Source organism: Chaetura pelagica, unplaced genomic scaffold (assembly GCF_000747805.2).
Source record: "Chaetura pelagica isolate M959 unplaced genomic scaffold, ChaPel_1.0 scaffold783, whole genome shotgun sequence".
In the NCBI taxonomy this organism is placed as follows: Eukaryota; Metazoa; Chordata; class Aves; order Apodiformes; family Apodidae; genus Chaetura; species Chaetura pelagica.
In genome coordinates this window covers 97165-121837 of record NW_009952817.1, presented here as the reverse complement: position 1 = coordinate 121837, position 24673 = coordinate 97165, and the positions used below count along the sequence as shown (strand labels likewise).

Here is a 24673-nt window from a genome sequence, read left to right as displayed (position 1 = left end):
CTCCCTGGCTCTAACGATTTCGGTTTCCATCGCCCCTCCGAGGGGCTGAGCAGCGGCAGGACGAGGCTTCCCCGGGCTGGCTGGGAATCCTGCTCCCCAGCCGAGGTGTTGGGGGGGAGCTGAGCTCTCTCAGCGCCTTGCGGGAGCGGGGCTGGAAATTCACCTCGTCTGGGAGTTGTTGTCCTTTTCGGGCTGCTGTCTTTAAATGCTTCCTGTATCAGCAGCTGCTATTGCAAGTTTGCAAAACCACAGCTTTTGTCCCGCCTTAGCTGCTGCTGCCGGGTGGTTGTGTTTTTTTTTTTTCGGTACAAAGGCTTTAACAACTGCAGTCTGATTTACAAAAGAGGGAGAAACTTTTCTTATTTTTACATCCAGAGTCGAAGACGTAACAGTTTAAAGGACGTAATAACAGCAAACCGGTTATTTAATATTCTGTGCTGGTTTCCTGTCCGGATAGACGTGTTGTTGTGGTTTTTTTTCAGCATGGTGATTTTGTCCTTGTTGATCAGTTGCCACGAGCACAATAAAGTGAAATGTTGAGTGATAAAGTCCAGATTAAGGCATGATGAGAAATATTTCTTTCTCTTAAAATGCGTAAGCAATTAGGCTTTGATAAAGGCATTTCAGGAGAGAAAAATGCCAGTTAACAGCTGTTTGAAAGATTGCAACAAATTTCTCTAGAGGTCTTTTTAGTCATCAGGAGAAAAAAAAATAATCCTATATATAGAATGCCACATACTTAATTGTAAGTATTTGGATGATAGCAGTCTCAAGTGTTCAAAATAATGTGTGTCATTGGATTGCTTATAGCTGAAAAAAAGTACAATTGTCTTTTATGCTGCCTTTTTGCAGTCAAAATACTTCCCTTTTGTGTGACATACAGGAATCATTTGAATCACTAGTCATTCCTATAGGTTATTACCTATAGGAATCTGTGTGGAGATGTTCCAAGTATCAGCTCAATACTCTTAATGATGCCTCTGGAAGAGTAATTAGGCAGACAGAACTGGGTGGTGAGGTTGGGGGGGGGCAAGTCAACATCACTGGTAAAACAAAACTTCCTGTAAGTTGTTTGTTGGGGTTTTTTTACTTTTAAAGAACAGCCTGATTGCAATTCCAAGTGCAGGCATTTATCACTTCAGAGCAAAAAGGTCAAAAAGTTCAGATGTAAAATATAAATATATAGCAGTGCAGGCTGTAGAAGTAATCAGGGATAAGCAAACTTCATTCTTCTTTTTCCTTTCTTCACAGGCAGCAGATGAGCCTGCCTACCTGACAGTGGGAACTGATGTCAGTGCCAAGTACCGTGGTGCCTTCTGTGAGGCAAAGATTAAGACAGTGAAGAGGCTTGTGAAAGTCAAGGTAGTGTGCTGTGCTTGTTGCTGGTTTTCTTAAAGTTGAAAGGACTGTTGGAGGACATCCTAGCCCTGAAGATCAGCAAGTGTTACCATCCCACTCTCTGAATTTTAAAGAACATTTGAGTATTGTTTCTCCTATTTTAGTGTTTGTTTTGGGGTGGGTTTTGTTTGTGTTCTTTCTGGGGGGTGGTGGTTGTTAATATATTTGGAGGATGCTGGAACCAGGCTGAGCTTTCAAATTACCTGTTCTTGCTCCTTCTTTTCTGATCACAGTTGTCTTCTGTTTGTGAATGTATCAGCTTCACAGCAATCACGTTTGATATCACAAACAGAGGATGATGGTTTTGCATGAGGAATAAGAGCAACTTCTTAAGAAGAAAAAGTTCCATTTAATTCCAACTTCTGTTCTCAGTACTGTAGCTTGAAAATTGAGAGGCAATGCCAGAATAAATCAAAATAACAGCTAAAAAAGATGGCAATAATTAGTTTCTTCTGTCAGGTTTTAGAAATGTCTCAGGTAACATTTGTTAAGTTTTGAGCATCTTGCTGCTGCTTCTAAAACAACCTGCTCTGGCTGTAGCTGAGTTTTTACACACACATGGTACTGGCATGTAAAATTAATTCACATTTATAGGTCTTATGCCAAAACAACCAAAAAAAGTCGTTATTTTGGTGTTGCAGTACTGTTGTAAAGGCTCCTATAGGAAAACAAGAATAAAACGTGGTTAAATCAAAGTGAAGGACTAAAAATAAATATAAAATAAGGTGTTAATTACCCCAACCCCCCTAAAAATAAAACTGAAAGCTTCTTTTCATAACTACACATCTAACTTTTCATGTGCTTTAATGGTTAGATGAAGTAGAACAAGCTGTTGGCCTCTTCAGTTGCATGTTTGTGTCACTTTATGAGAGTGCTTTTCATTAATACAAAAAAAAACCAAACAACAAAACAACAGAATTCAGATATTGAAGTATTTTCCTGTGTTTTTAATGAGTCCATATAGAAATCTATGATGTACTTGGAAATCTGTGTTAATGAGAAGCTGGATAGGAAGCTGCTCTCCCTAGTCTGATGTCCCCAAGTTTGTGTCTTGTCTCTTTGCTAGTCGGACTGTTCATAGATGTAGGTTTCTTTTTCTCATTTAGAATTAAATACTTCATTACTCCATGATAAGACTTGGAAGTATATGAGGCTGCTGTGCCTGGGTGGAAGTTCCTATCACTGTATCTCAATTATAACAATTGAAGCTTTAACAAGCTAAGCCTGATATTGTAATTAAGAGCATGTAGGCACACCCCGACACGCTCGCCGGGAGTGCAGAGAGTCCAGAAAGTCCTGTAGATTTTTCCTGAGTAGCAGGACAACCCATATTCATACCAATGCCAATATAAAATTTTAAATACAAATTGCATAAAGTGCATTATTAACCTGGATGCATGTTAATACCAACAGTATTTTAACATGCCACTCATGTTGTATGTGTAAATACAGTTACAGTGTGTAGACTGTGGCTGTGGAGTAACTGGGGAAGCCAGAAAACTGAGGATCTTTACAGATGGAAAGGAAACTCCTGCAACTTGTGATTCCTGAAACAAAATAGGAATTTTTGATTATTTATTTTTTTTAAATTACAACACCATTACTGAATCAGTTAACAGCATTGACATCTAACTAGTAATCTTTTATGTTTCTAAACTGAGTCTCTGCAACCTTGGGGATGCAGATTTGCATAGGCTTGCAGTGATGACTGTTTCATCAGTGTTGCCTTAAAAAAAGTAGGATTTTAAAGGGAGAAGCATAGTTTATGTACACTGTGACTGATCCTTATTTTTCACTTGAAATGATTCACATCTTTACCATAAAAACTTTCTCGTGCACGAGGTAGCAGAAATGGTGGCATTGCAGTCAGTTAGCGAATGTTTTATACTTCATTAATAAAGAGAGCTTGTAACTTTGATTGTAGTTTAGTACTGAATGTGTTGTCAATAAAGTGCTACAGTTGGAGTAGAGAGAGGGAGAAAAAGCCTGCTCAGTCTTCTGATCTGGAAGCCCAATTCTAGGTATGCCTTGCATTGCATCAATATCCAGACTTGCATCAAAACTTGCTTCCTTTGCCTTGCAATGGGCTCATGTTTGATTTGCCCTGTTCTTTAATGATGATGTTTCAGATGAAATATTAAGTGTGATACCTAGGGCTTCCTGTCACTAAAATCTTCTGTGTCTAGTGTTCTGTATTCAATAATGCTTGAGTTCTTTTGCTTGATAAAGATCTTATTTCCCAAAGAATAATTATTAGTACTGCTTCATGTGCTTTTTGCATGTTATTAAAAATAAAATATGTATTTAAAAGTTCATTAATATCTTCCAGGTTGTCCTGAAGGGGGATAACTCAACTCAGTTAGTGCAAGATGACCAAGTGAAAGGACCTCTAAGAGTATGTATATTGCATGCCTTTGTTTTTGTGTAGAATTGTAAATTTTGATGCTGCTTAGGTGTGTACCTAGATTTAAATCAACAGGAGGCTCATTGCTTTAGATCAAATTGGTTTCCATGCACAGTAATTTTTGTATCTTCTTATCAGATACAAAATTTGTAAGTCATGAAACTTTGAAACTTTCTGTAAGTAATTGAGAACTTAATTATGAAGCCAAGTTCAGGCCCTTTAAATGATGGTAACTACGATTGCTCTAGCTGCATTTTGAAACAGTTGATGTATTTTGTATAAAAATGTGTTGATTAAGATTTTTATGATAAGTAACAGTTGTCTGCTAAAATACATATCTGCATTATAAAACACTGAATGCAAATAGAGCTCTTTGGAGACGGTATTTCTTGGTGTGTGTCTTTTCTCTGTAGTTACTGCAAGAACACCAGTGCATGGTGTAGGCTGCTACTGAAATGCTGATCTAGCTGAGAGTATAACAATGTTTGAGTTACAAGAAATAGTAGTGATTGCATGCCTGTCAATAACAATGTAGCAATTACTTTGAATATTTGAATATTTATTTCCAATTAGGCCTCTATTATTTCTTGTGATGATGTAAGTCATGCTGATGTTAGATGGTTTTTGTTGCTTGCTGCTTTATTGTCTCCTTGCAGTTCAGCCTTCATGTTCAAGGGCTTTTGTTCTTGCCAGCCAAGTAACTAGGTTTTATGAAGTAACTTTTAGCTAAAAATGAGTCTTTAAAGAAAAAATAAAATCTAACTTGCTTGAAGAATTAATGTCTGCCTGTGATTTTCTCCATGATGTGTGTTTAGGATTATGTGTAACCTTGAGATGCTCCTTTTTGCAGGTTGGTGCAATGGTTGAAACCAAAATGCCTGATGGTTCCTTTCAAGAAGCTGTTATCAGCAAGCTGACAGATGCTAGTTGGTATACTGTAGGTGAGTAGCCACATGCTTTCATTCACAGGCTGTAATCTTTGAACAATATATTTCTTATTATAGGTAATAATATAAGTAGTTATGTCTTGTATTGTAAGATCTGAGGTAGATTTTGGAGGGGACTTCTTCAAATCTTCCAGGTCTTATTTCCTTTTTCATTTAAAATAGGTTAATAATTATTTGATGTTCAGGGGGGCTGTTACAAAGGGAATTGCAGGGCTGAACAATCAAGTTTTATTTGGCACGATGTATATATGCTGATGTCAGCTTCACTTACTGGAATTCAGAGTCATTTTTGCAGATTTTAAGACATAAACCTTGTAATTGCACTTCTGTGGCATGTGACAAATGGCTGAAATGCAAACATTCATTGAGTGCATGCAGCCATGTACACAAGAAAAAATTAGAATTACTCATTCTGGTCTTCAGGTTTTTTCTGAAACAGCTGGAACAGTAGAATGTCAAAACTCAGCAACATTAAGGTTGTACTAGAGAAGCAAATAAAAAAAGCACAGTATTTGAATCATAGAGCTTTGCAAGCACCTGTCCTTCTTGCACAACTTTCTTACAGAGTGGAGTGTTATGCTCAGTAGCAGCAGCATGGAGAGAACATGCTCCTCTTGTTTGTCCTGTACCTGCTACTCTTCAGCATTGCTTTTGAGATTAGTATATTGTAGATTTAAACTGTTCTTTATTAGCTGCCTTGTATGCCAAATGCACTCAGATTTGCTTCATTCTCTTTTGTACTCTGTTGAGGAGGCCTCTATCATATGAAGTGTCAACTGTTTTGATTTATTAACCCCTTTTTTGTGGTAATAAGGTATTTTCAATAGTCCCAACATTTCCATTGCAGTAGGTGACTTTGTGTACTCTTAGGTCAGGTCAGGATAGGACTCTCACCACAGATCATTTGGAAGGGTTCTTAATTATCATTATTGGTAGTGCATCCTTTAAATACAAGCCAGTTGACAAAGCTGACTGCTCTTTGCATTTTTCATCAAGACTGTAACCTTGTTGGGAAACTGTAGATGTAGCTGTACAATTGTAGTGTGTGTTAGGTCAGGGAGGAAAGGAGGGATTATTTTGGAGTGCAGAAGATCTAAAATCTGATGGAAACATAGAGAAGAACACTTCAAATTTGCTTTATATTGACTTAGAAGTTCTGGTACAGAAAATATAAGAAACACAGTCTTGCACTAACTTCATGGTTTATGAATTAGCATTTCCATTTTAACTCTTATTTTAAAGTATCATTTTTAACTAATTCTGTTTGAATTTGGACCAGAAGATTTACATCAATAAAGCAACTCTACATATTCCTGCTTCAGTGATCTAAAAAGGCTTTAAACTATTAATTGGTAAAACAAACATACTTGTCTTTTTACATTTGACAGGGGAACTTTAAATCCCCTGTTTGTGTGTGAGTTTTCTCTGCTTTTTATTTTTGTTTTGCTTTTTTCCTTCTGAGCAATACACTTCTACCAAAAATCTTTACTTGGTGGTAATTTGGATGGTGAATACATGCTCTTCCCTGTATTAGGTGATTGTTGTTTAGATTTAACAAGTTGTTTAACTTTCCCCAATAATGTAAGAGAGAAATCCTGCATGTAATGATTTTTATACATTTATTAAAGCCAAATTTCTCAGGAACTTGAACCAATGGATTAATTTATTACTCTCATTTTCTAACCCTAAAAATATGTTTTGACAGGCAGAATAGGGAAAATAAACTTGTAGGTTTTTCATATGCAAAGGTATTAAATCTGCTAAGATTTTGTAGATATTTGGAGCTGGGGTTGGAGTGTGGGATTTAAGTAATCTCATGGTAAGTTAAAAATCAGTAGTATATTATGGCATGTAGGGTAAATAGACCTGTGACTCTGAAAGTAAAATTGTAACATACTGGAATTGTGTTTAGATCTTATTAATGTTTTTGTGAGTGTGGTATGTGGCTTATTGGTGTTGAAAGCACAGGCAACATTGACCAAAGTAAGCAGAGTGTGAAGTTTGTGTCATAAAAGAATGGTTATTTACTTCTAAAATAGGGGAAGTGTTCTAGATTGAGTACAGAAACTTTGAGGTGTGAAAAATAACTTTTCTTTTACCTGCTGCTTTCATTGTGTCTTTCTAGAAAGTGTTGGATAGAATTATGTGTGTGTTTATGTTGTGAAGAAAACAGAGTTGAATTGGTTCTTTTTTAGTAGTTGATGGGCTGTACTACTTGGCAGTCTTAGTGATTGATTCAGTCAAAGCTAAAGAGTTGAGAAGGAAGTGGATTAAACAGCCTGCAGGTTTCTAGAAAGTCTTCCTGACTTTGGTCAGGCTTGAGATGGAAAGCACAAGGGAAAGCTTGTGTTTCAGTACTATGTGCTTTTCCTGTGCTATTTGTTTTCTGTGTAATGTAGCACCTCTTTCTCAGTGACCTGAAGCAGATTGATATGGATAGGGAAACCAGAAATACATACAGACAGACTCTAAGTATTAAGTACAAATATCCAAAAAATCCACCAAAACAAACTGCATTCATGCCTAGTGAGAAGGAATCATGTTCACTTTTGCAAATCAGGTTCTGTGTTTCAGATAGGTATCTAAAGGAGAAGAAAAGTCAGCTGAAACAGCTTCCCTTTGTTCAGTAAGGTGAACCAGTAGAAATGCTGTGTTGAGTTTGCTGTAGTGGGCTGCTTTGCCACCAACATAATGAAAGAGCAACAATGAGGACCAGTTAGTCTATTTTTGCAGTATCTCCTCTCTCCTTGTGTGGTGTTCATGCATCCAAATAGATAAGGATTTATTTTTATTGTAGCTGCCATGGAATCACCTTTTTCACCTCTTTTAAAATAATCATAGAATAATGGAATTCCAGGTTGGAAGGAACCTCAAGGATCATCTGGTCAAATGTTTCTAGGTAATACTACTGAGATAGCTCAGCACCCTGTCAAGCTGAGACTTAAAACTGTCCAATGTGGGGGCATCCACCACTTCCCTTGGGAGACTATTCCAATGTTTGATTGTCCTGATAGTGAAAAATTTACCTCTTGTGTCCAATAATAATATTACTCTAGGCATTTAGTTGTATTGAAATTTTCAGCTGTGATTTGGAAATACTTTAGAAATTCCCTTTGAAATTCAGCTTTTCATTATAAGTGGGTGAGAAAACAGTGTTTGGAGTGGAAGTTTAGCAATGTCTGGAAAATGCCACTGCACAAGTCAGCCCTCTCTTCTGCTCAGTTGAATCTGAAGTGTGATGACAGTAGTAGTGGTTGGGGTTCTTTGGGTAACAAATGGCTCAGTTGGAGATTTTAATCTTTAAAATGCAGTTATTTAGAATGAACTTAGTTAATTTACAAATTTTTAAGTGTGACATTGATGCTTTTGAAGTGCTGACTATGTTGCTGGGTGATAATTGCATAGCATTAGAATGGTCTGTAAGATCTGCTTTCAGCTGAGCCAGGTTTGAATGATGACTGGCTTAGTTTACCATCCACCTGATCCTCTCTGTTAACTTGTTAAATGCTTCAGGTAAATACTGAAATAATGTCTGAAACGACTTATAAAAAAAAGGGAAAGAAACCACAACCCAAACCACATCTTTTAAAGTGCATTTAAAGTGGTTGTATTTTTTCCTTCTTGCATATTCTCTCTGGAATCTTGCAAGCATTATCAGAATTTTAGAAAAAGAAATCCTATGTATATGTTTTTTAAGGAAACACTTCTTTCACTTGTGTAGACAACTAGAAGGGATTGAGTGTCCATATAAAAGTAAGAAATAGTCTTTCAGTTGAAGAAGCTTCCAAAGAATTGCTGATAGGAACGGCCTTCATTGCCCTATTAAAACGTAAATGTCATCTCTCTCTTGACAAAACTCATGTCAATATCTGTGCATGCTTAGATCTTGTTAAGTGTATTTAATTTAACCATATCTGCAACTTTAAACAAAAACAGAATAACTCCAGATCGATTACATTGAGCCGTGGGCCTGTAGCCTCCTGCCACAGCCTTGTGTTGTGCTACATCAGATAATGGGAAAGGTTTCCTAAGGAGAGGAAGGGAAAAGATGTATTAACTTTCAGTAATTTTTCCTCTGAAATGAGTGAGGAAAAAGGGAGAAAAAAACCAAACCAGTGAGAGGCGTTTGCAGTTTCTAGCAGACCTTGCTGTCAACAGGAGGGCTTTATATGCTGTTTAGAATGAAAGGGAGTGTGAATCTTTTTTTTTTTTTGAGAATTATGGGTTTCAGGCTTTATTTGGTTCTTTTATGTAAGACCTGTATTTTTTCCTCTTAAGAGTTATATTGAAATGTCAGTATGTTTTAACTTAAATAGTAAAAAATTTATTTTTCCTCATTCTTTTCAACACTGTGTGAGTCTGCAAAGCCAGCAGAGTTTTTCCTTTTTGGCTGTAGTGCAGGGTTGTGCACCAACATGGCCCAACACTTCTGAGACACCTCTGTGAGCCTCACACGGTGGTGACTTCCTTCTCATGTAGTCATGAGACCAGGTTCTTGTCCTCTTTCATGGATTTAGAAAATTCCAGTTCATAATTCTGAGGATGTTTATCAGAAAATGAACCAACAGTGATGTCCTGGGGCTTTCAGGAGCAGGGTTGCTATTTATAGTAACGTTTTCCTATTTTTACCAGAAGTTTTGCTCTTCTAATACTTTGTGGGGATATGTATGCTAGCAGGAAAAATTGCCTTAGTTTTGGCTTCACTACAACTTTTGAGCTTCTGAGATGTTTTATTCCTTCGTGAAGGGTGATAAAAGCCGTCAGTGCCACCACAGTCAGTTGATTTCATCCGTGCCAGAGGCTTGTGGAATTGTGTTTTTATAACTTGAACAGCACATGTTTTGTAGTATGTGTGAAGCACTAGTCATGTTTGTGTGGCTGGTTTGACCAGTTCCTCCCAGCATCCTGTTGAGTCCTACATCCCAGAAGTACCACTTCATCCTTAAACTGTGTGTGTGTCATCCAGGAATCCAAACCACGTGTGCAGCAGGGCAACTAGCCACTTCTCCTCTCTTTGCTGGTGCTCTGTACCACCCTGACCCACCATCAATTTCTTCTTGTTGTCTTCAAAATGTTGCTTGGCTGCATTTTGAGGAAGCATTGTATTTGCCTAGAGTCCTTCCATGGGACATAGCCTTGTCAAAGTGCAGCTCTGGCACATAGAAGCTGTGCAGTGGGCTCACTGGTAGCTTTCTGGAGAATCCAAGGGGAAAAAAATGGCTCTGCATTGTGTGCTTACAGGTGTCTAGGCAACGTGCAGGTAGAGAAGCAAATGTGATGATGGAAAAATATATTAACAGCCTTGTTATAATCAACTGGGTAGAGCCTTTGGTTATAAATCCACCTTTGCTACAATGTGGACTGAGTGGTAAAAGAAACAGAAAATTGTATGCAAACAGTACTGTAGAAAAAGCAAGGAGGTACAATTATTATTTTTTTCTTTAATCTCTTTATATGTAACGCGTGTAAGATTATTGTAACATCTTAGGAAAAGCAGTTTCAGACACTAGGGTTTTGTGATAGTCTTATGTGAATAGACTCAAAGGTTGCACTTGTGTGTTTGCAGGGATATTTCATCTACATTTCTGCAGAGGAAATGAAGCTCCTTTAAAATGATTATATTTTAATAAGTTGAGTTCTGTAGTCTCTCCAGCAGCACAATAGGCTGCAGTATCTTGCTCTGAAGCCCTCTCACAGTGATGGATCTTTACTTAGTACAGTCCTTGTCTACAAGGTCATTCAACAAGTGCTGCATGACTCTTGGTACTTTCCATATCATTTCCACATCTGAAAAACAGAAATCTGCAAAACTTGCCTACATTCATCAAGACATTCATAGGTAGCATCTCTGATCCTTCAGAAATTACTACTTGGTCAGGAAGCGATTGAAAATAATTGCATATAGTGACACTGGAGCAGTTTTTAGTTCTTGGTCCATACTGCCATTGTCTTGGGACATTTAGAAATTTCCAAATGGGGAATGAGAAAAAAAATACTTGCTGTGCAGTATAGAATCTCTCCTTCTTTGGACAGCAACAGTAACATAACTTGTTGGATTTGAAGTTACCCAGCAGATGCAGCCTTGAGGGTCGTTTTCCCTATTCACTTGTCTAGTAGTGGACTGTCTTGTTCTGGTAACACTTCTCTGTGTGTAAATAATATCCTAACTAATATGAGGATGTCATTGCTAGTGTCCTGTTATGTTCTCCTTTTTTCTTTTTTTTGTTTTACTTTAATCTTAGGGATATTTATAAACAAGTTGTAGTTAAACACATCTGCAGTATTTTGTGGCACGTTTCTTCACAGTTCCTAAAAGTGATTTTGATTAGTCAACTTGTTAACGTTTCTTAAACAAATAAATGAGAACAGATGTTGAGAGGGCATTTTTGTCAGGACAGGCTTAGTAGTACTTTTGTTAATGGCTTATATGGGTCTGGTACAGGCAGGGAATTGCAGATACCTGCTCCTCAATAGTGAGTTGAAAGTTGTACTGTTTAATGTGTTTTTGAGGTACTCAATTTTAATCCAGATAGGTTTTTTCCTAACTTTTGGGAAATGGTGCATTGATTCCCATTGGGAAGCTTTGTTATTCTTTATTCTATCATAGCTTTAGCTTGCCTGGGCTCCCACAGACAGGGAAAAAATAATCAGTTCTATTTCTTTCCTCTTGCTGTTGACAAGGTTGGGATGCAGCGAAATGCTGAGACATCTCACATAAACTACAGTAGTACCTAGAGAGGCTGGACCAGATGATCCTTGAGGTCCCTTCCAACCTGGCATTCCATTATTCTGTGAAATTCTGAGAATTTTTGTTTTATTTTCACTGTCTCAATATGCTCTGTATGGAGCACACTGAGCTCCATTCTTGGGACTAGAATGAGCATTGTAACAGAGACTGTTCCTCCAGGTTGTGCTGCTTAGTCATCTTTTTTTTTCCCCTTCTGTCAAGTGTTCATCATGAAGCAGCATGTTTGGAAGAAAGGCCAGTGGAAATGTTGCCTTTCTCTCTGTCCTTCCTACTTTGTTGTCTTGAATCTGAAATACTAGTATGTAGGTTCCTGGCTAGTATGTAACATTCTCTTTCCAGAAGTATTTACTGAAGCAGTCAACTGATGTGCCCAGTTTCTCCACCGTGTACATCCCCACTGCAAGATTAGGCAATGATACTTAAAGAGCTTCTGCTTTTTCATATGTGTTTCTTGGGAAGGACAGGATTGTTAGTTCCTCTTGTAAGGTAACTATTGTGGCAATGTAAACACATCTTTTGATGACCACATGTACGGGGAGATACCTCCCTGTCTACACACCTGATCCTATTCAGTACCTTCTTTCATATGGAATACAGCCTTTGGAGTTTCTACTGTTGGACAATTTGGAGTTGTAACAATAATCTAAGGAATTATTGAGTAGTTAACAAAGTTATTCAGCATTAATTTAACAGGTTTTAATTTGTCTGTTTGCTAGTACTGGGCATTTTAACTAGAGTTGAACAGTCTTGCTTCTGTTAAAAGCAGCTTCTAGAGTGTAAGTTCTTCTGATATGACTGATACCATAGTATGAAAGTGGCACATAGTAAAAAAAATGCAGTCTGCCCTGCTGCTCATATTTCTGAAATCCTTAATATATGATATATACGTTGAGAAGACATTGTCTGAAAGCCCCTAGGGCTGGCATTAAAAAGCCATCCATAGGGTAGCAGTAATAGGAACGGCCCTTTGGTGAAGCAAATTTTTCTTCAAAGTGAAATGGAAACCACAAAGCCTACCTAGTTCATGAAAGACAAGTATTTTTAAAGTGCTGAGACTATCAGTGTGTGTTTCTGATTAGCCTTTCAGTGAGGCACAAACAAGTGTTTTCCCTAGAAGAGAAGCAAGTTTCAAGTAGGTACAATTACAAAGTATTTAAATGCATTGTGATTAACAGGGGAGACTTCTTACTTGGCCCCACTGTAGTAATACAAATAATTGACTTTTATATTAAAAATAGTGATATCCCTTATTTTATAAAGTGAGCACTAACTTAGCTAAGGAAAATCTTTCTTTTTATGCTGTTGTTACACATGTTGTTTTGCAAAGAAATTGTTTTGCTGAGAGTTGTGCAGCTCTGCTGTCAGCTGCAGGTGCTGTTGCACAAGTCCACAACCTTGTAGAAAGAGTAGACAATTTATTATATATCTAAAAACTCTTATGTGGTCAAAGACAGTTTCAGTTTATCGTTGAAGTAAGTAAATTACTTTGAAAGACCAGAAATCTTAGTGCCTTCTGTTTCTGTCCCTAATGGTCCTTCTCATTTTTGTGATCCTTCTACCTCTGCCCCTACCAGTCCCCATCAAGACAGGAAATTAAATATAACTCACTTTCTTATTAATAATTTTTTAAAATGCTACACTTTTATGCTATAATATTTCCTTCTATATAGTATTGCTTAGATGTTTTATTGAGAATTCTATTGTAATTGCCTAAGAACATTTTCTGTAATGAGTGGGTGATGTCTCTAGGAGTAACCACACACTGACTTGATAAACATTTTCGAGTTTTGTCATTTGTGTGTGTAAATATGAAGTACATCTATTTGTATGAGACTCTAAGGAGGTGGGTATGTTGACTCTACCCTTTCCATTAACCTGAGTGAGAGGTGAGGGGGAGCAAAGCTTCAATCCTGGAAGAAAATTGTCAAGATAAAATGGAACATATTGGACTTGATTACTTTCAAGGAATTACACACTCTTACACTCTGCCATGCATTTCCTTTGCCCCAGGCAGGACTCTCTCACATGGCTGCTGAACTGATATATTTTTCTACACTTTCATGTAACAGTTATGCCAGTTCCTTGGCCTGCTGCAGTTTAGGAAGGAGGTCTGAGAATTTGTGCTTCTCTACTTCTCTTCCTAAAGTTGTGTGATAACTGCCTTTTGTATAAAAGAAAGTGCTCTATCCTTTTGGCATGAGTGGCTTTCCTTCTCAAGGTAAGAGAGGGGTTTTAGAAGGGCCTTTTTTTGTTGTTGTTGGCTTTTTTGGGTTTTTTGTTGTTTTCCTTTTTGTATTCCACCTGTTTCAGGTTTGGAAAACACAAGAGTGGCCTTTTCCACGTGTGTGGCAAGGGACAGGCAGCTTCTGTAGAATAGGCCAATTTTGTACCTTCAGCCAGAGAAAAGGGAGAGAAATGGCAGGAAGAGGTTTGAGGAAGAGGGCTGCTTTTCAAGCATGGAGTAGATTGATCTTCATTCAGGTATGAAGCTGGGAATAGGACTGAAAGCACAACTGCCAGGCTTGGAGGGCATCCTCAGGCTTTCATTGTCTCTCGGTCTGAGGGGTAATGAGAAAACTTAATTCTTCAGCACTGAAATAGGAATTTATGAAGTTGACACTTTGAAAATACATTTTGCAATCTATAATTGTCTCAGATTGGTTGGGAGTATCTAATTATGTGATTTTCAAAGTTCTAAGTTAGCTTGCATGCTTGTTTTAATTGAGGAAAGCACACACAGTTCTTCACTGTAATAACTTCCTTATGTGTCCTAATTTAAGTAGGGTTTTATACTGGTGCATTTTACTTAGCACACAGTATTTAAAGTATCTTATCTTTCAGGGATGAAAAAAATGCAGTATGTCATGAGAAATCAAAGTTTGGGAGATAATTTAAGAAGTAAAAGTTTTGAGCATTTTATATACTCTACAGTATGATACAGAGGCTCTTTGCCAGCTGGCTTCAGTTTTGAAAGCTGTTCTGGTTTATGAATGGCTTGCTTGATTTCTTCCTCTGCTATACTACTTTTAATTAAATGGCTAGATCTTTCAAAATTGGGGATAAACTGGAATGGTTTTATTTTTTTTTCTTTACTGGCAAGAATCAGTTTGTTTGCTCTTTCAATAAAGTTACCTGTTGCAAATCTCCAGCCATTGGTGCCATAAAATGATTATTTGTGAAAAAAATGAGTGCTTTGACTTTAGTTCTGAGTGTGTTTAGCAAAGGATCTTGATGTTCTGCTTTTAAGTCTCTTCAGAGCAAGGGGAAGTGGCACACACTGTAGGGTGCACAGAACATTTTTTAAAAATCCCTAAAACCCCAACCAGCCAAACTACCCTAAAACTTAAAAACATGCCAATGAAATATTGTTATCAAAGTGCACAGACAGAGCTTATGAGTAGCATGTTTGTAGTCGGTGATGAAATTTAAACTTCAAAGGAGTTGGACTAGATTATCTTCAGAGGTCCCTCCTAATCACACCCACTCTGTGACTGTGTGTGGGGTGACAGATTGGTTTTTTTTTCTTATTTTTTTTGTAATTAATATGTAAACCTGTGACAACTCTGAACCCCAGAATTACTTTGAAATCTCTGGTATTGGCACTTACCTGATCAGTGGGTACCTGTGCTGAATTAGTAATGCAGAAGGGAAGAGCTTTGTTTTCCCAGTAAGTGCAAAGTGTCCCAGTGGTGGCTTCCTTGAGCTGTAAGCTGAACTAGAAGGTTTTGGGAGTAACATCCTGATGCTGGGGTTGACAGGGCTTACTGGTATTTATATTGTAAAAGCTTTGAAAATATTATCAATTACTACAGTTAGTTAGACATATAGGTATCTGCAGCTCTTAAATACTAGATTGGGGGAAGTTAGTTGTTTTGTGTGTACAAGTGTTACAACACCTTAAAACTTATCTTACCAAGCTTAATTTCATCTTTATGAAGACCTTTTTATATAGCTGCTAGTGCAGTCTGTGGTTTTAATCTAGAGAATGACTGTTAATCTAGAGAATATGACAATCCTATTAATTTAGAAATAAAATAACTGCTTTCTTGCTGCAAGCAATCCATGTTTTTACTAACAAAACATATATTTGATATTGGTGCTAGCTCAAGAGATTGATTAATTTTTTTAATAGAAGTATGCCACAATGATCATATTGATGTGTGTAACACCCTTGAAACTTCTTTTTTTTCATGTTCACTACTGGACAAAGCATGTTTCAAGTAGTTCAACTGTAGAGTAGTATTCTGCACTTTGACCCCTACAGATAAACTTTTCCCTCACTGGAATGCCAGGCTGCAGCCACCTGGTCTCTGCTCTTTGAAAAGGGCCTGTTCACGTGGCTCAGACACTGGGATCTGAATCAGTGTGTGGGAAATAGTCACTTTCCTTTCCTCTCTTCAAGGAAGTTTTTATGTAAAAGTTTTATTGAAACTGACTAAGGAGTAGATCTTCCTCAGGCAAAGTTTGCAACAGCCTCACAGCATCCTAGATGACTTCTGCTGTGTCTTGATGGAAACTGCTGGAACTTCCCTGAAGAGAACAGGATGTCTACTAAGTATTCATTATAAACTGGTCACACTTACAGTTGCAAGTTTACAGTGCTGTCACTCTGGTGGTAGCACAGTATTGCTAGTGTAGCAAAAACTATCATCCTTGTTTTTATGTCCATTCATTTTTCATTTTGTGAGGTTGTTTGTAGCAAGAGAGGGGGTTAAAAGGTGGCGTAAGTAAGGAATAAATGGATAGGGTAAAATAGAATCCCAAACAAGAGAAAACCTGGTTTGTTCAGCCTTGAGAAGACTTTGGGGAGACCTTATTACCATGTTCCAGTACTTAAAGGGTTACTACCAAAAATGTGGAGACTCCCTATTTACAAGGAATCACATCAAAAAGACAAGGGATAATGGGCACAAGTTGCTCCTGGGGAGATTCCAATTGGACGTGAGGTAAATTTTTCACCATAAGTACAGTCAAACACTGGAATAGTCTCCCTAGGGAAGTGGTGGATTCCCCCACGTTGGACAGTTTTAAGTCTCAGCTTGACAGGGTGCTGAGACATCTCCTATTGACTATAGTAGTACCTAGAGAAGTTGGACCAGATGATTCTTTAGGTCTCTTCCAACCTGGCATTCTGTGATTCTAAGAACCAAACAAAACCCGAAGATGGTTAGATAATAGTAACTAGCATGCAGCCAGTAGCTATGATTTGAAATGTGCAGGGTTTTGATAAGAAGGATGTCTAAATTGGACTGAGACTGTTGCATCCAAAAGCCTTACTGTGTCCTGGCTTGAATATCTGTGTGAAAATGTTATCTGTTCTTGGACGGGCTCTTGAATATCATGCTTCGTTTTACTTGTGAATGAAAGAATGATTTTAATTGAAGTCTTGAGAGTCACGGGTTAGAGAATATTCTGAATTGTGAGATAAACAGTAGAGTTGTTTTGTCAGCTTGGGAAAGAGATCTGATCATCTTGTGCCAATGTGTTTTCTTGGCTTCATACTAGTTTTTGATGATGGTGATGAAAGGACCTTGAGACGAACTTCATTATGCTTGAAGGGAGAAAGGCACTTTGCAGAAAGTGAGGTAAGACAATGATGGACATGCAATGAAAACAAAAGTAGGTGAGGCTTTTTATAATAAGAAGAAGTTGCACATTAATTTTGGTCCTTATTTTCCATGTAGACACTTGATCAGCTGCCACTAACCAATCCAGAGCACTTTGGAACTCCAGTCATTGGGAAGAAATCTAACAGAGGAAGGAGATCCTCTCTTCCTGTGTGAGTTTTGATAGTGCTCTCTTGATTTCCTTTCCTTTAGTGTCCTTTTCTAAAACTGAAGTGGTATCATTGCAGCTGAGATGGTCTGGATGCTCTACCATGTGAGCTGCGCACACAGCTTGTCGTCTTAAGTAGTTCAGTTCATGCAGACATGTCTGTACCTTAGCAGTGTTATGGAATTGATGGGTCCTTTTCTTGCAGTAGCCTTAAGAATGTTCATACTTCTTTCATGTAACAGGAACTCGTGTCAAGAAATGTAGGATTTTTAACCTTCTTTATACTGCACACAGTAGGGAAAAAGGTGCTTTAAAATTTCTGGGATAGAGGCCATTTCTCTTTGTTTCATGTCTGTGTGCAGTCAAATTCTGGCTCATACCTCCAATTCCAACATGATGCTGTTGTAAAATACTACTGCTTGGAAAGAATTTCTGCAAAATTCCTGTTACTAAGCAAGTGCACTTAATATCTAAGTGTATTTCAAGCAATTTCAGCTCTGAAAATTCTATTTTTGTTTCTGAAGCTTTGTAAAGCAGGAAAAGGATCTGGTTGTAAGCTGTATTTGCTTTCAAGTATTAACTTCAGGTGAAAACTTTTAAGATAATATATGTTTTAATAATTTAGTACTGAAGATGAAAAGGAAGAAGAAAGTAGTGAAGAGGAGGATGAAGATAAAAGGCGCCTCAATGATGAATTACTTGGCAAAGTTGTGAGTGTGACTTGTAATTCTGAGAAGGCAGAGTGGTATCCAGCTTTGGTAAGTAGTTTAAGACATTTCTATTGTTATACTACTAATCCCTTTTTAGACAAGAGTGTCACCTGGCTTGTCACTGTTTGTACAAGCTTCCTGGATAGCAGGCTTTGCAAACTTCACAGCTTTTACAGCAAAGTTGTGAATACAGTCAGGCTAAGCTCTGCTGCCCAAGTTGGCTAAAAATAAAAATAGTCTGCAGTATCTATAAAGAGTTAAGAGAGCAAAGACTAACTTTTATGTGTAAGTTACAGTTTTATATCTCTGAAGTCTTTCTAAACTGCACATAAAATGATTGATATGTAGCAATATTTGTCTTGTAAAAATATGATATGTTAGGACTTGAACTCCCAGGCAATTTAAGAACAGCTAGATGTATGCATTTTAATTGCAGCAGAGTTTTTATCCTTTTGTATTGTGTTTTTCCTTAGACTTTCAATTTTATGAAATACTAGTTTCTTTCATGCTTGCATTTACATAAGTGGCCAGTTACTCTAGTGGTAGAGTTTGGTTATTATATTTATCTGACGGTCAATATGGGATACTGCTGTTCATTGCCATTGCTGAGGTAAAGGCAAGTGCAAGTAAACTTATATTGTAAAGGCTGACACTTTGCAGATTCTTTGTACACACAGAAAGGTTTAGGGATGCAAATGAAAAGTTGTTTTTATAGTAAATTTTTTGCTATTGTCAGACAAGCTGAATGCACATCTTCTGTCTTCCATCAGATGTTTGCTTAAAAAAACCCTGCTATTTGGAGCATTAAGAAGGCGGGTTTGGCTCACTAATTTTTTGCTGATTTTATTTCCTCAACTCTACATTCTGTGGTCTTTTGAGTCTTCAGGGTTAGCTAGAAAGAGCTCAGTTGTTACAATCTTCCAACTTCAACATTTTTCTTCCCTGCATGAATCCAGAATGAACTCGTAACTAACTACCCAGGGCAGTTGTCTTCTCTTCCTTGAAAGAATGTGGTGGTGTCATGTAGAGTGAACAAGTTGACACTGACTTATCCAGCTGGATGTATCTCAGTTTAGATTGTGAAATGTGGCTTTGTTGTGCATGTTCTGATTGTTGTGCATCCCCTTAACAGCAGCAGATTTCAACTTAATGTGGTTCTAACTAGGGAATTAAGATACTGCAGGCCATGTACCTGTTCCGTTCTCTGCCACCTGAGAGACAGGAATGTTTTATCCTCATTTTTGGGATAAAGCTTTTGACTCATCTGAATGTCCTACCTGTCCTGGTAGATCCAGAAGTTCATCAGAATTTGACATTTTCTGTCTGTATATGGTATAGAGCAAAATGTAAACTTGTTCTGCTTGTGGCGATACAAACACTGCAAATGCATTTTTATCACCTTTTTAGACTTTGAGATGACACTGCTGTGGAAGGATGTGCTGGATTCCACTCTGCCTTTTATTATCCACATTTTAAAAAAACAACCCTATTACTTACTTCACTGTTTGATCAGAAGCTTGTATAAAATAAGTGGGTCTGTGACTTTTTGAATAGATGCTTTAAACAGGTTTTATAGGAATAAAAGAAAAAGAGCAGCATGAATAAACAGGATCCCCTGGTGTCACCCCAGTAGATCAGTTTTGAGTTTACAAATGAATTGGCAAACTTTTCTGGCTTGTACATAACAAGTAAAGTTCAATAGTTTGAGGTAAACTGCTTCTTGAAATCTGTCATTGTGTGCCTTATTGATGTGTGCCTTATTGGAGTAGGTTTCGTTTCTCAGAACTGAAAATTACCATAGGAGAGACAGGAAAGCAGCAGTTTTCCTGCTGTCCATCTTTCTCTTCTTTCAGATCACCTTTTTTTGCTTTGCTTAAAAAAAAGTGTATTATTTGAACCTTCAGGTGGTGTCTCCCAGCTGTAACGATGACGTGACAGTGAAAAAGGACCAGTGTTTAGTTCGATCCTTTGCAGATTCCAAGTTGTAAGTAACAGCTCACTTTTCTGAGATGTATATGGGAGAAAAATGCAAAACTTAATTCCATGTTGCTTCTGTGAAGACACTATGTTTTCAAAAATGAAGGGTAACAATTTTGTGTAGTGTTGGTTGTACATATTTGTCACTCAAAGTCCTTTTCAAACTACTTCTGGACTTGTTCACCTTTACATTGTGTGTATGGATAAGAGTTCATTGATTAGTAAAGTTTCTGGTGATTTTTCATTTTAAAAACCCAACAACTTAAAAAAAACAACCAACAGGTGTTAGCAGTTTAAAGGATTCCTGTTCTTTGAAGTGTGATTTTGGTTCTAATTATTTCCCTTAATGTCTTAACTACAATGTCTTTATAAGGGTGTCAGTTGCAGCAGTTTGGCTTGACTCATTACCCCCAGTGCCCAGATGTCCATGACTATTTAAGGTTCAAAAGTGTTTCAGCTATGTTTTACATTAAAAATTGAATGTAAAGCAACTATTCAATTAACATTTTTACAAAATCTGAGCTTCTGCAAAAAGAAAGGTCCTAATAGTCCATTCCTTGCCCCTTCCCAGACGGAAGAGGGGAAGAGAGATGTGTGCCTTACTTAAGGAGCAATATATTCAAAAGAGTATGAAGACTGTTTTTTAAAGCTGTTTCCATTTATTTCTCTTCATCCTTACTTCTAATGCATCTGTCTCAGCATATTGTAACTAGGAACTTCCTTTCCCAAGGCCAGCTGCCAGCCCTCTTTCCCTTTCTTTCAAAGTGCACAATTTGGGATTTTTAATAGCTGTGATTTTCAGTAGGGCACAAGTCCTTGTTTACTGAAACAGATTTCAAATCACTATAGACTGAATTAATTTTGGCCTCTTAAGGTAGACATGTATCATCAGTCTTCTGGTTAAGTCTGATTCTTTATATACTGAAGGTAGAGTGCTACTGGATAAACATGCAGAATTACTGTTTTACTTCCCCCCTCCCCATAGTCTTATGGCTTTTACTGCAGAAAGTGGTGGCCTCCAATTCGTGAGGTTTTAATTCAGTTTTTCTGAAATAATGAAAGAAGAAAAAAAAATTAAAATCTTATATTAATAAAACTCACTTGCAAGGCTTTTCTTGCAGGTTAGTTAGCACTTCTGCTTTAGTAATTCAGTAACTGAATATTCAGCATAACTTTAGAACAGAGCAGCTTCCATGTGTTTTCCTGTGAGAACAAGACTATAATTTAAAAATAAAGATCAACTATTTATCAGTGTAGATATTTGAATTTGGCTGCACTGTTGTTCTGTGCTAGTAGAAATGCATTTTGAAAACAGAGGGCTTGTTGTTTCTGCTGTTTTAGGTAGCAACTGTTGATTGATGTGAATACTTTCAATGTTTTTTGCCTTATGTAAAGTGTTTTACCTGTGCAAATTTGTGCAGGTTAAACATTTAAAATAAAGAAGCTTTACAGATTTTTCTTAATTGCTTAATTACAAGGGTTCTTTTAGAGTCTGATTTTCAAAAAATGATTGGAAACTTACTCTGGTTTTGAAAAATGGCTTGTGCATTTAGTTGTTAGAAAGGACCTTGAGTAGGAATGATAGATATTGAACATTTTAGAAATAGCTGGTTTTCTAATTCAAATGTTTGGTTTATTGTGATACAGAAATAATAACAGAACTTTATTCTTTTCCAGTTATTCAGTAGCAAGAAAAGACATTAAAGAACTAGATGTTCAAAACTTACCAAAATCTGAGTCCTCTCCTAAAAAAGGTAAATTAGAATAAATTTGAGGTGTTGGAAAAAGTTAATCTAGTGCAATAACTGTAACTTTTGTCCATAAATAATTGCCCTTGGATATTTTGCAAATATAACTTGTGATAGATCAGAGAAGCTTTGGATATAGTTGCCTTATTTTTAAAATAGCACCACCTACTAGGAGCATTGTTTATTTGATTTTCATCTCCTTTTAATCCACTCCAAATTCATGGAAAATGAATAGAATATTTTCAAGGTAGGGTATTTGACATGTCCATGAACAATGGAATATATAGTTACCTCTCCTAACACCAAAGTTTTCTGCTTTTGCTCAAAACTCTGTGTCTTTACATCAAAAATATGCAGACAGCGAAGTGTAAACTTCATTAGAACAACCTGTTTGTTGTTAGTGCTTGATGTAAAAGTATAATTACAGGACTTGATTTCTGGATGGATGATGTGACTGCAATAATCTGTGTTATGAATGAGCTTGTGAAAGGGCAGATTCTTATTTTAATGTAAATATTTCTTATTTTTTATCATTGTTTCTCCAAATCAGACCTCAAAACACAAAATTTGTTAGGGAAAAATATTTAAAATGAATAATAAAACAAGCACAAAAAATCCAACAAAAAAAACCCCACAACCACTCAATAGCAACAGTTTCTGCAGGTGTGGAACAGCTCCTTTAGGAACAAAGATTAAACATGATACTCACAAATGGGAGCTTAAGGTGGTTTGATCGATTAATGTAATTCTTAATGATTTCTCCTGTACTTTCTTCTTTACTATTTCACAGTACAAGAACTTTAGCCAAAAATGATCAGGTACCAGTTTAAAAGACAAATTAAAGGAAGGAATTTTTTTGTGCAGAACCTAATTGGGTGGTGATGTTTATTGCCATGAGGGAATATTGTGGAACTGAAGGTAGTAATGGTTTCAAAAGGAGTTGGGAGACATTTCTGGAGGCTACCCTGTCAGTAGCTGTAAAGAACTGGTGCCTTCTTCAGCAACCCTGTGCATGGCTCATTGAAATACGTCCCTCTTGGGTATTCTGATTCCTCTTCAGTGAGGCCTTTTATTGTGTCTGGGGGCATGTTTGGGGGTTATCTGGGTTTGTTTTGCTTTGCTGTTTCTCCCCCTGGAGCACCTCTTCAAGGGAAAGAATTTGAGGTATTCCCATTGTACAAGTGTGACTTCTTACTCCCTTATTCACTAGTGTGTTTTTCTTCTGTTCCAAACATTAATGTGTCATTTCTTCAGGCAGTGCTCTTAAACAAAATATTTGCCTTATTTTGCCATCTAAACTTTCAGACAGGAAGGTATTTTGAAAAGAACCAAGTAAATGGTGGTACTTGATTGAACTGTGCTGTGTTTGTTTTGTTTCGATGGATTTATTACTGTTTGTCTCTTTCATACAGAAACAGAACAGTTCACAGTTGCATAGAATATACCTGGATAAGTACAAGTGTTTATTCCTGGTACTGTTCACTTGCATAGGTGTAAATCTTAGTAGTGTTCATGGGGACCTATGCCTACAAAACAACTGGATGCTGTGTGTGGTGTGGATGTTCTCAACTCTGAAATCATTGAGTTGCCAATACTTTTTTTTTTAACATTTGGCAGTCTCAAAGTGTGTGTGTTTAAAGCTCAAGTAGCTGTTTTATCACTTATTTCCATTTTTGGTTTAAGTTGGCGTTGCCATTGACAAGAAGGTGAAAAGGAAATTAAAAATGCTTTGGGATCCTGAGTACTGTGGATGAGGTAAAACCAGGGCCTTTTCTTCTGTAGGGCTACAGGAGGCAAGCACGTTTCTCAACACAAAGGGTGTTCCTCGGAACTGGAAAATGGACATCAGTGAAATTCTGGAGTCCTCTAGCAGTGATGAGGAGGATGGAGCTGCTGCAGAAACTGATGAAGAGGAAGAAAAGAGAGAGGAGAAGACAGAAGAAGTAGTGGTAAGTCTGGGCAATTTCAGTCATTCTTCCAAGGTAGCTGAATATCTTGCATGCTGGAAGATCCTGCACTTCCCAACATCTTACAGATGTAGTTGACTCACTTCTAATGTCTTTTTAGCCTTGTTCATCTTGTAGTGGGATCTCTGAGCAGTGGCAGAATATCTCCTGTTGCCTGGTGCAGGTATTGGAGACAAATTTCAGAAGTTAAGAATTCAGGGCAGAGAAGAGTGATAAAAGAAGCTGTGTCAGGAGAAACATCATTAAAAGAAACTATCCCGAGTAGTAGCAGCAGTCTTAAGTAACTTTGTATTCTTCTTTTGCACTTCATGTGTTGCTTGTATAAAAAGTAACTTGTTTTCACAGATTTAAAAACGAAAAAAAAACTATTAAAGCAAAAGTAGTGAGCTGACTGAAAGTAGCAGCTGATGCACAGGGCCCGTGGAAGCTCTGTGGTGCCTCAGGCACGATTTCAGAGGACAGGACTTACCTTTGTGTTAGTTTTTTCCTGCCCCAGCATTACAGGCTGGGATTGCTCGGATCTGGGTGGACTTGGCCTGATACTGACAGTCATGTTTTTCTGCGTTGGAACACTTGGAGTGGCTCCCTTGCCACAGAGTTAGGCAGTTTTCTTCATGTCATCGGAGGAGTATTTACAGAATTTCCTTTCCATTCGTGCTACCGGTTTGTAACCTTGGTGTTATATTTAGAAATGGGGGTGGGGGGCAGGGAGAGGAGTGGCTTTTGGGTTGGTTTTGGGGTTTTTTTCGATTTCCACAACGCGCTGGGAAACGTTCCTTCCTTTGACATAGAGGAGTGAGGTTTGTCTTCTGAGGAAGGTCGAACACAGACACACACAAGACAGACACACATCCCTGTGGCTGCCCCGGCGCAGAAATGGCGGGTCGGGCCTTGGAGGCGGCCTGCGGCGTTGCCGTGGCAACCGCCGGCCGGCGGGCACCGCGCATGCGCGGGGCAGGCCGAGCTTGGGGGGGGGGGTGGGTCCCAAGGGTCGGGCGG

At 37.8% G+C, this 24673-nt stretch overlaps 1 protein-coding gene across 1 annotated transcript in view; it reads left to right on the top strand.

Annotated features, from left to right (window-relative positions):
• The first annotated feature begins 1254 nt into the window (after window positions 1-1254).
• The window catches only part of ARID4A (AT rich interactive domain 4A (RBP1-like)), a 47882-nt gene continuing 24463 nt past the window's right edge, over window positions 1255-24673 (top strand). Inside the window, exons 1-9 of the mRNA XM_009995099.1 lie at window positions 1255-1362; window positions 3728-3793; window positions 4653-4743; window positions 17003-17082; window positions 17182-17276; window positions 17898-18030; window positions 19887-19966; window positions 21637-21713; window positions 23490-23656. Coding sequence (XP_009993401.1) covers window positions 4662-4743; window positions 17003-17082; window positions 17182-17276; window positions 17898-18030; window positions 19887-19966; window positions 21637-21713; window positions 23490-23656 — 714 coding nt within the window. The 5' untranslated portion in view covers window positions 1255-1362; window positions 3728-3793; window positions 4653-4661. The remainder of the gene's footprint in view (window positions 1363-3727; window positions 3794-4652; window positions 4744-17002; window positions 17083-17181; window positions 17277-17897; window positions 18031-19886; window positions 19967-21636; window positions 21714-23489; window positions 23657-24673) is intronic.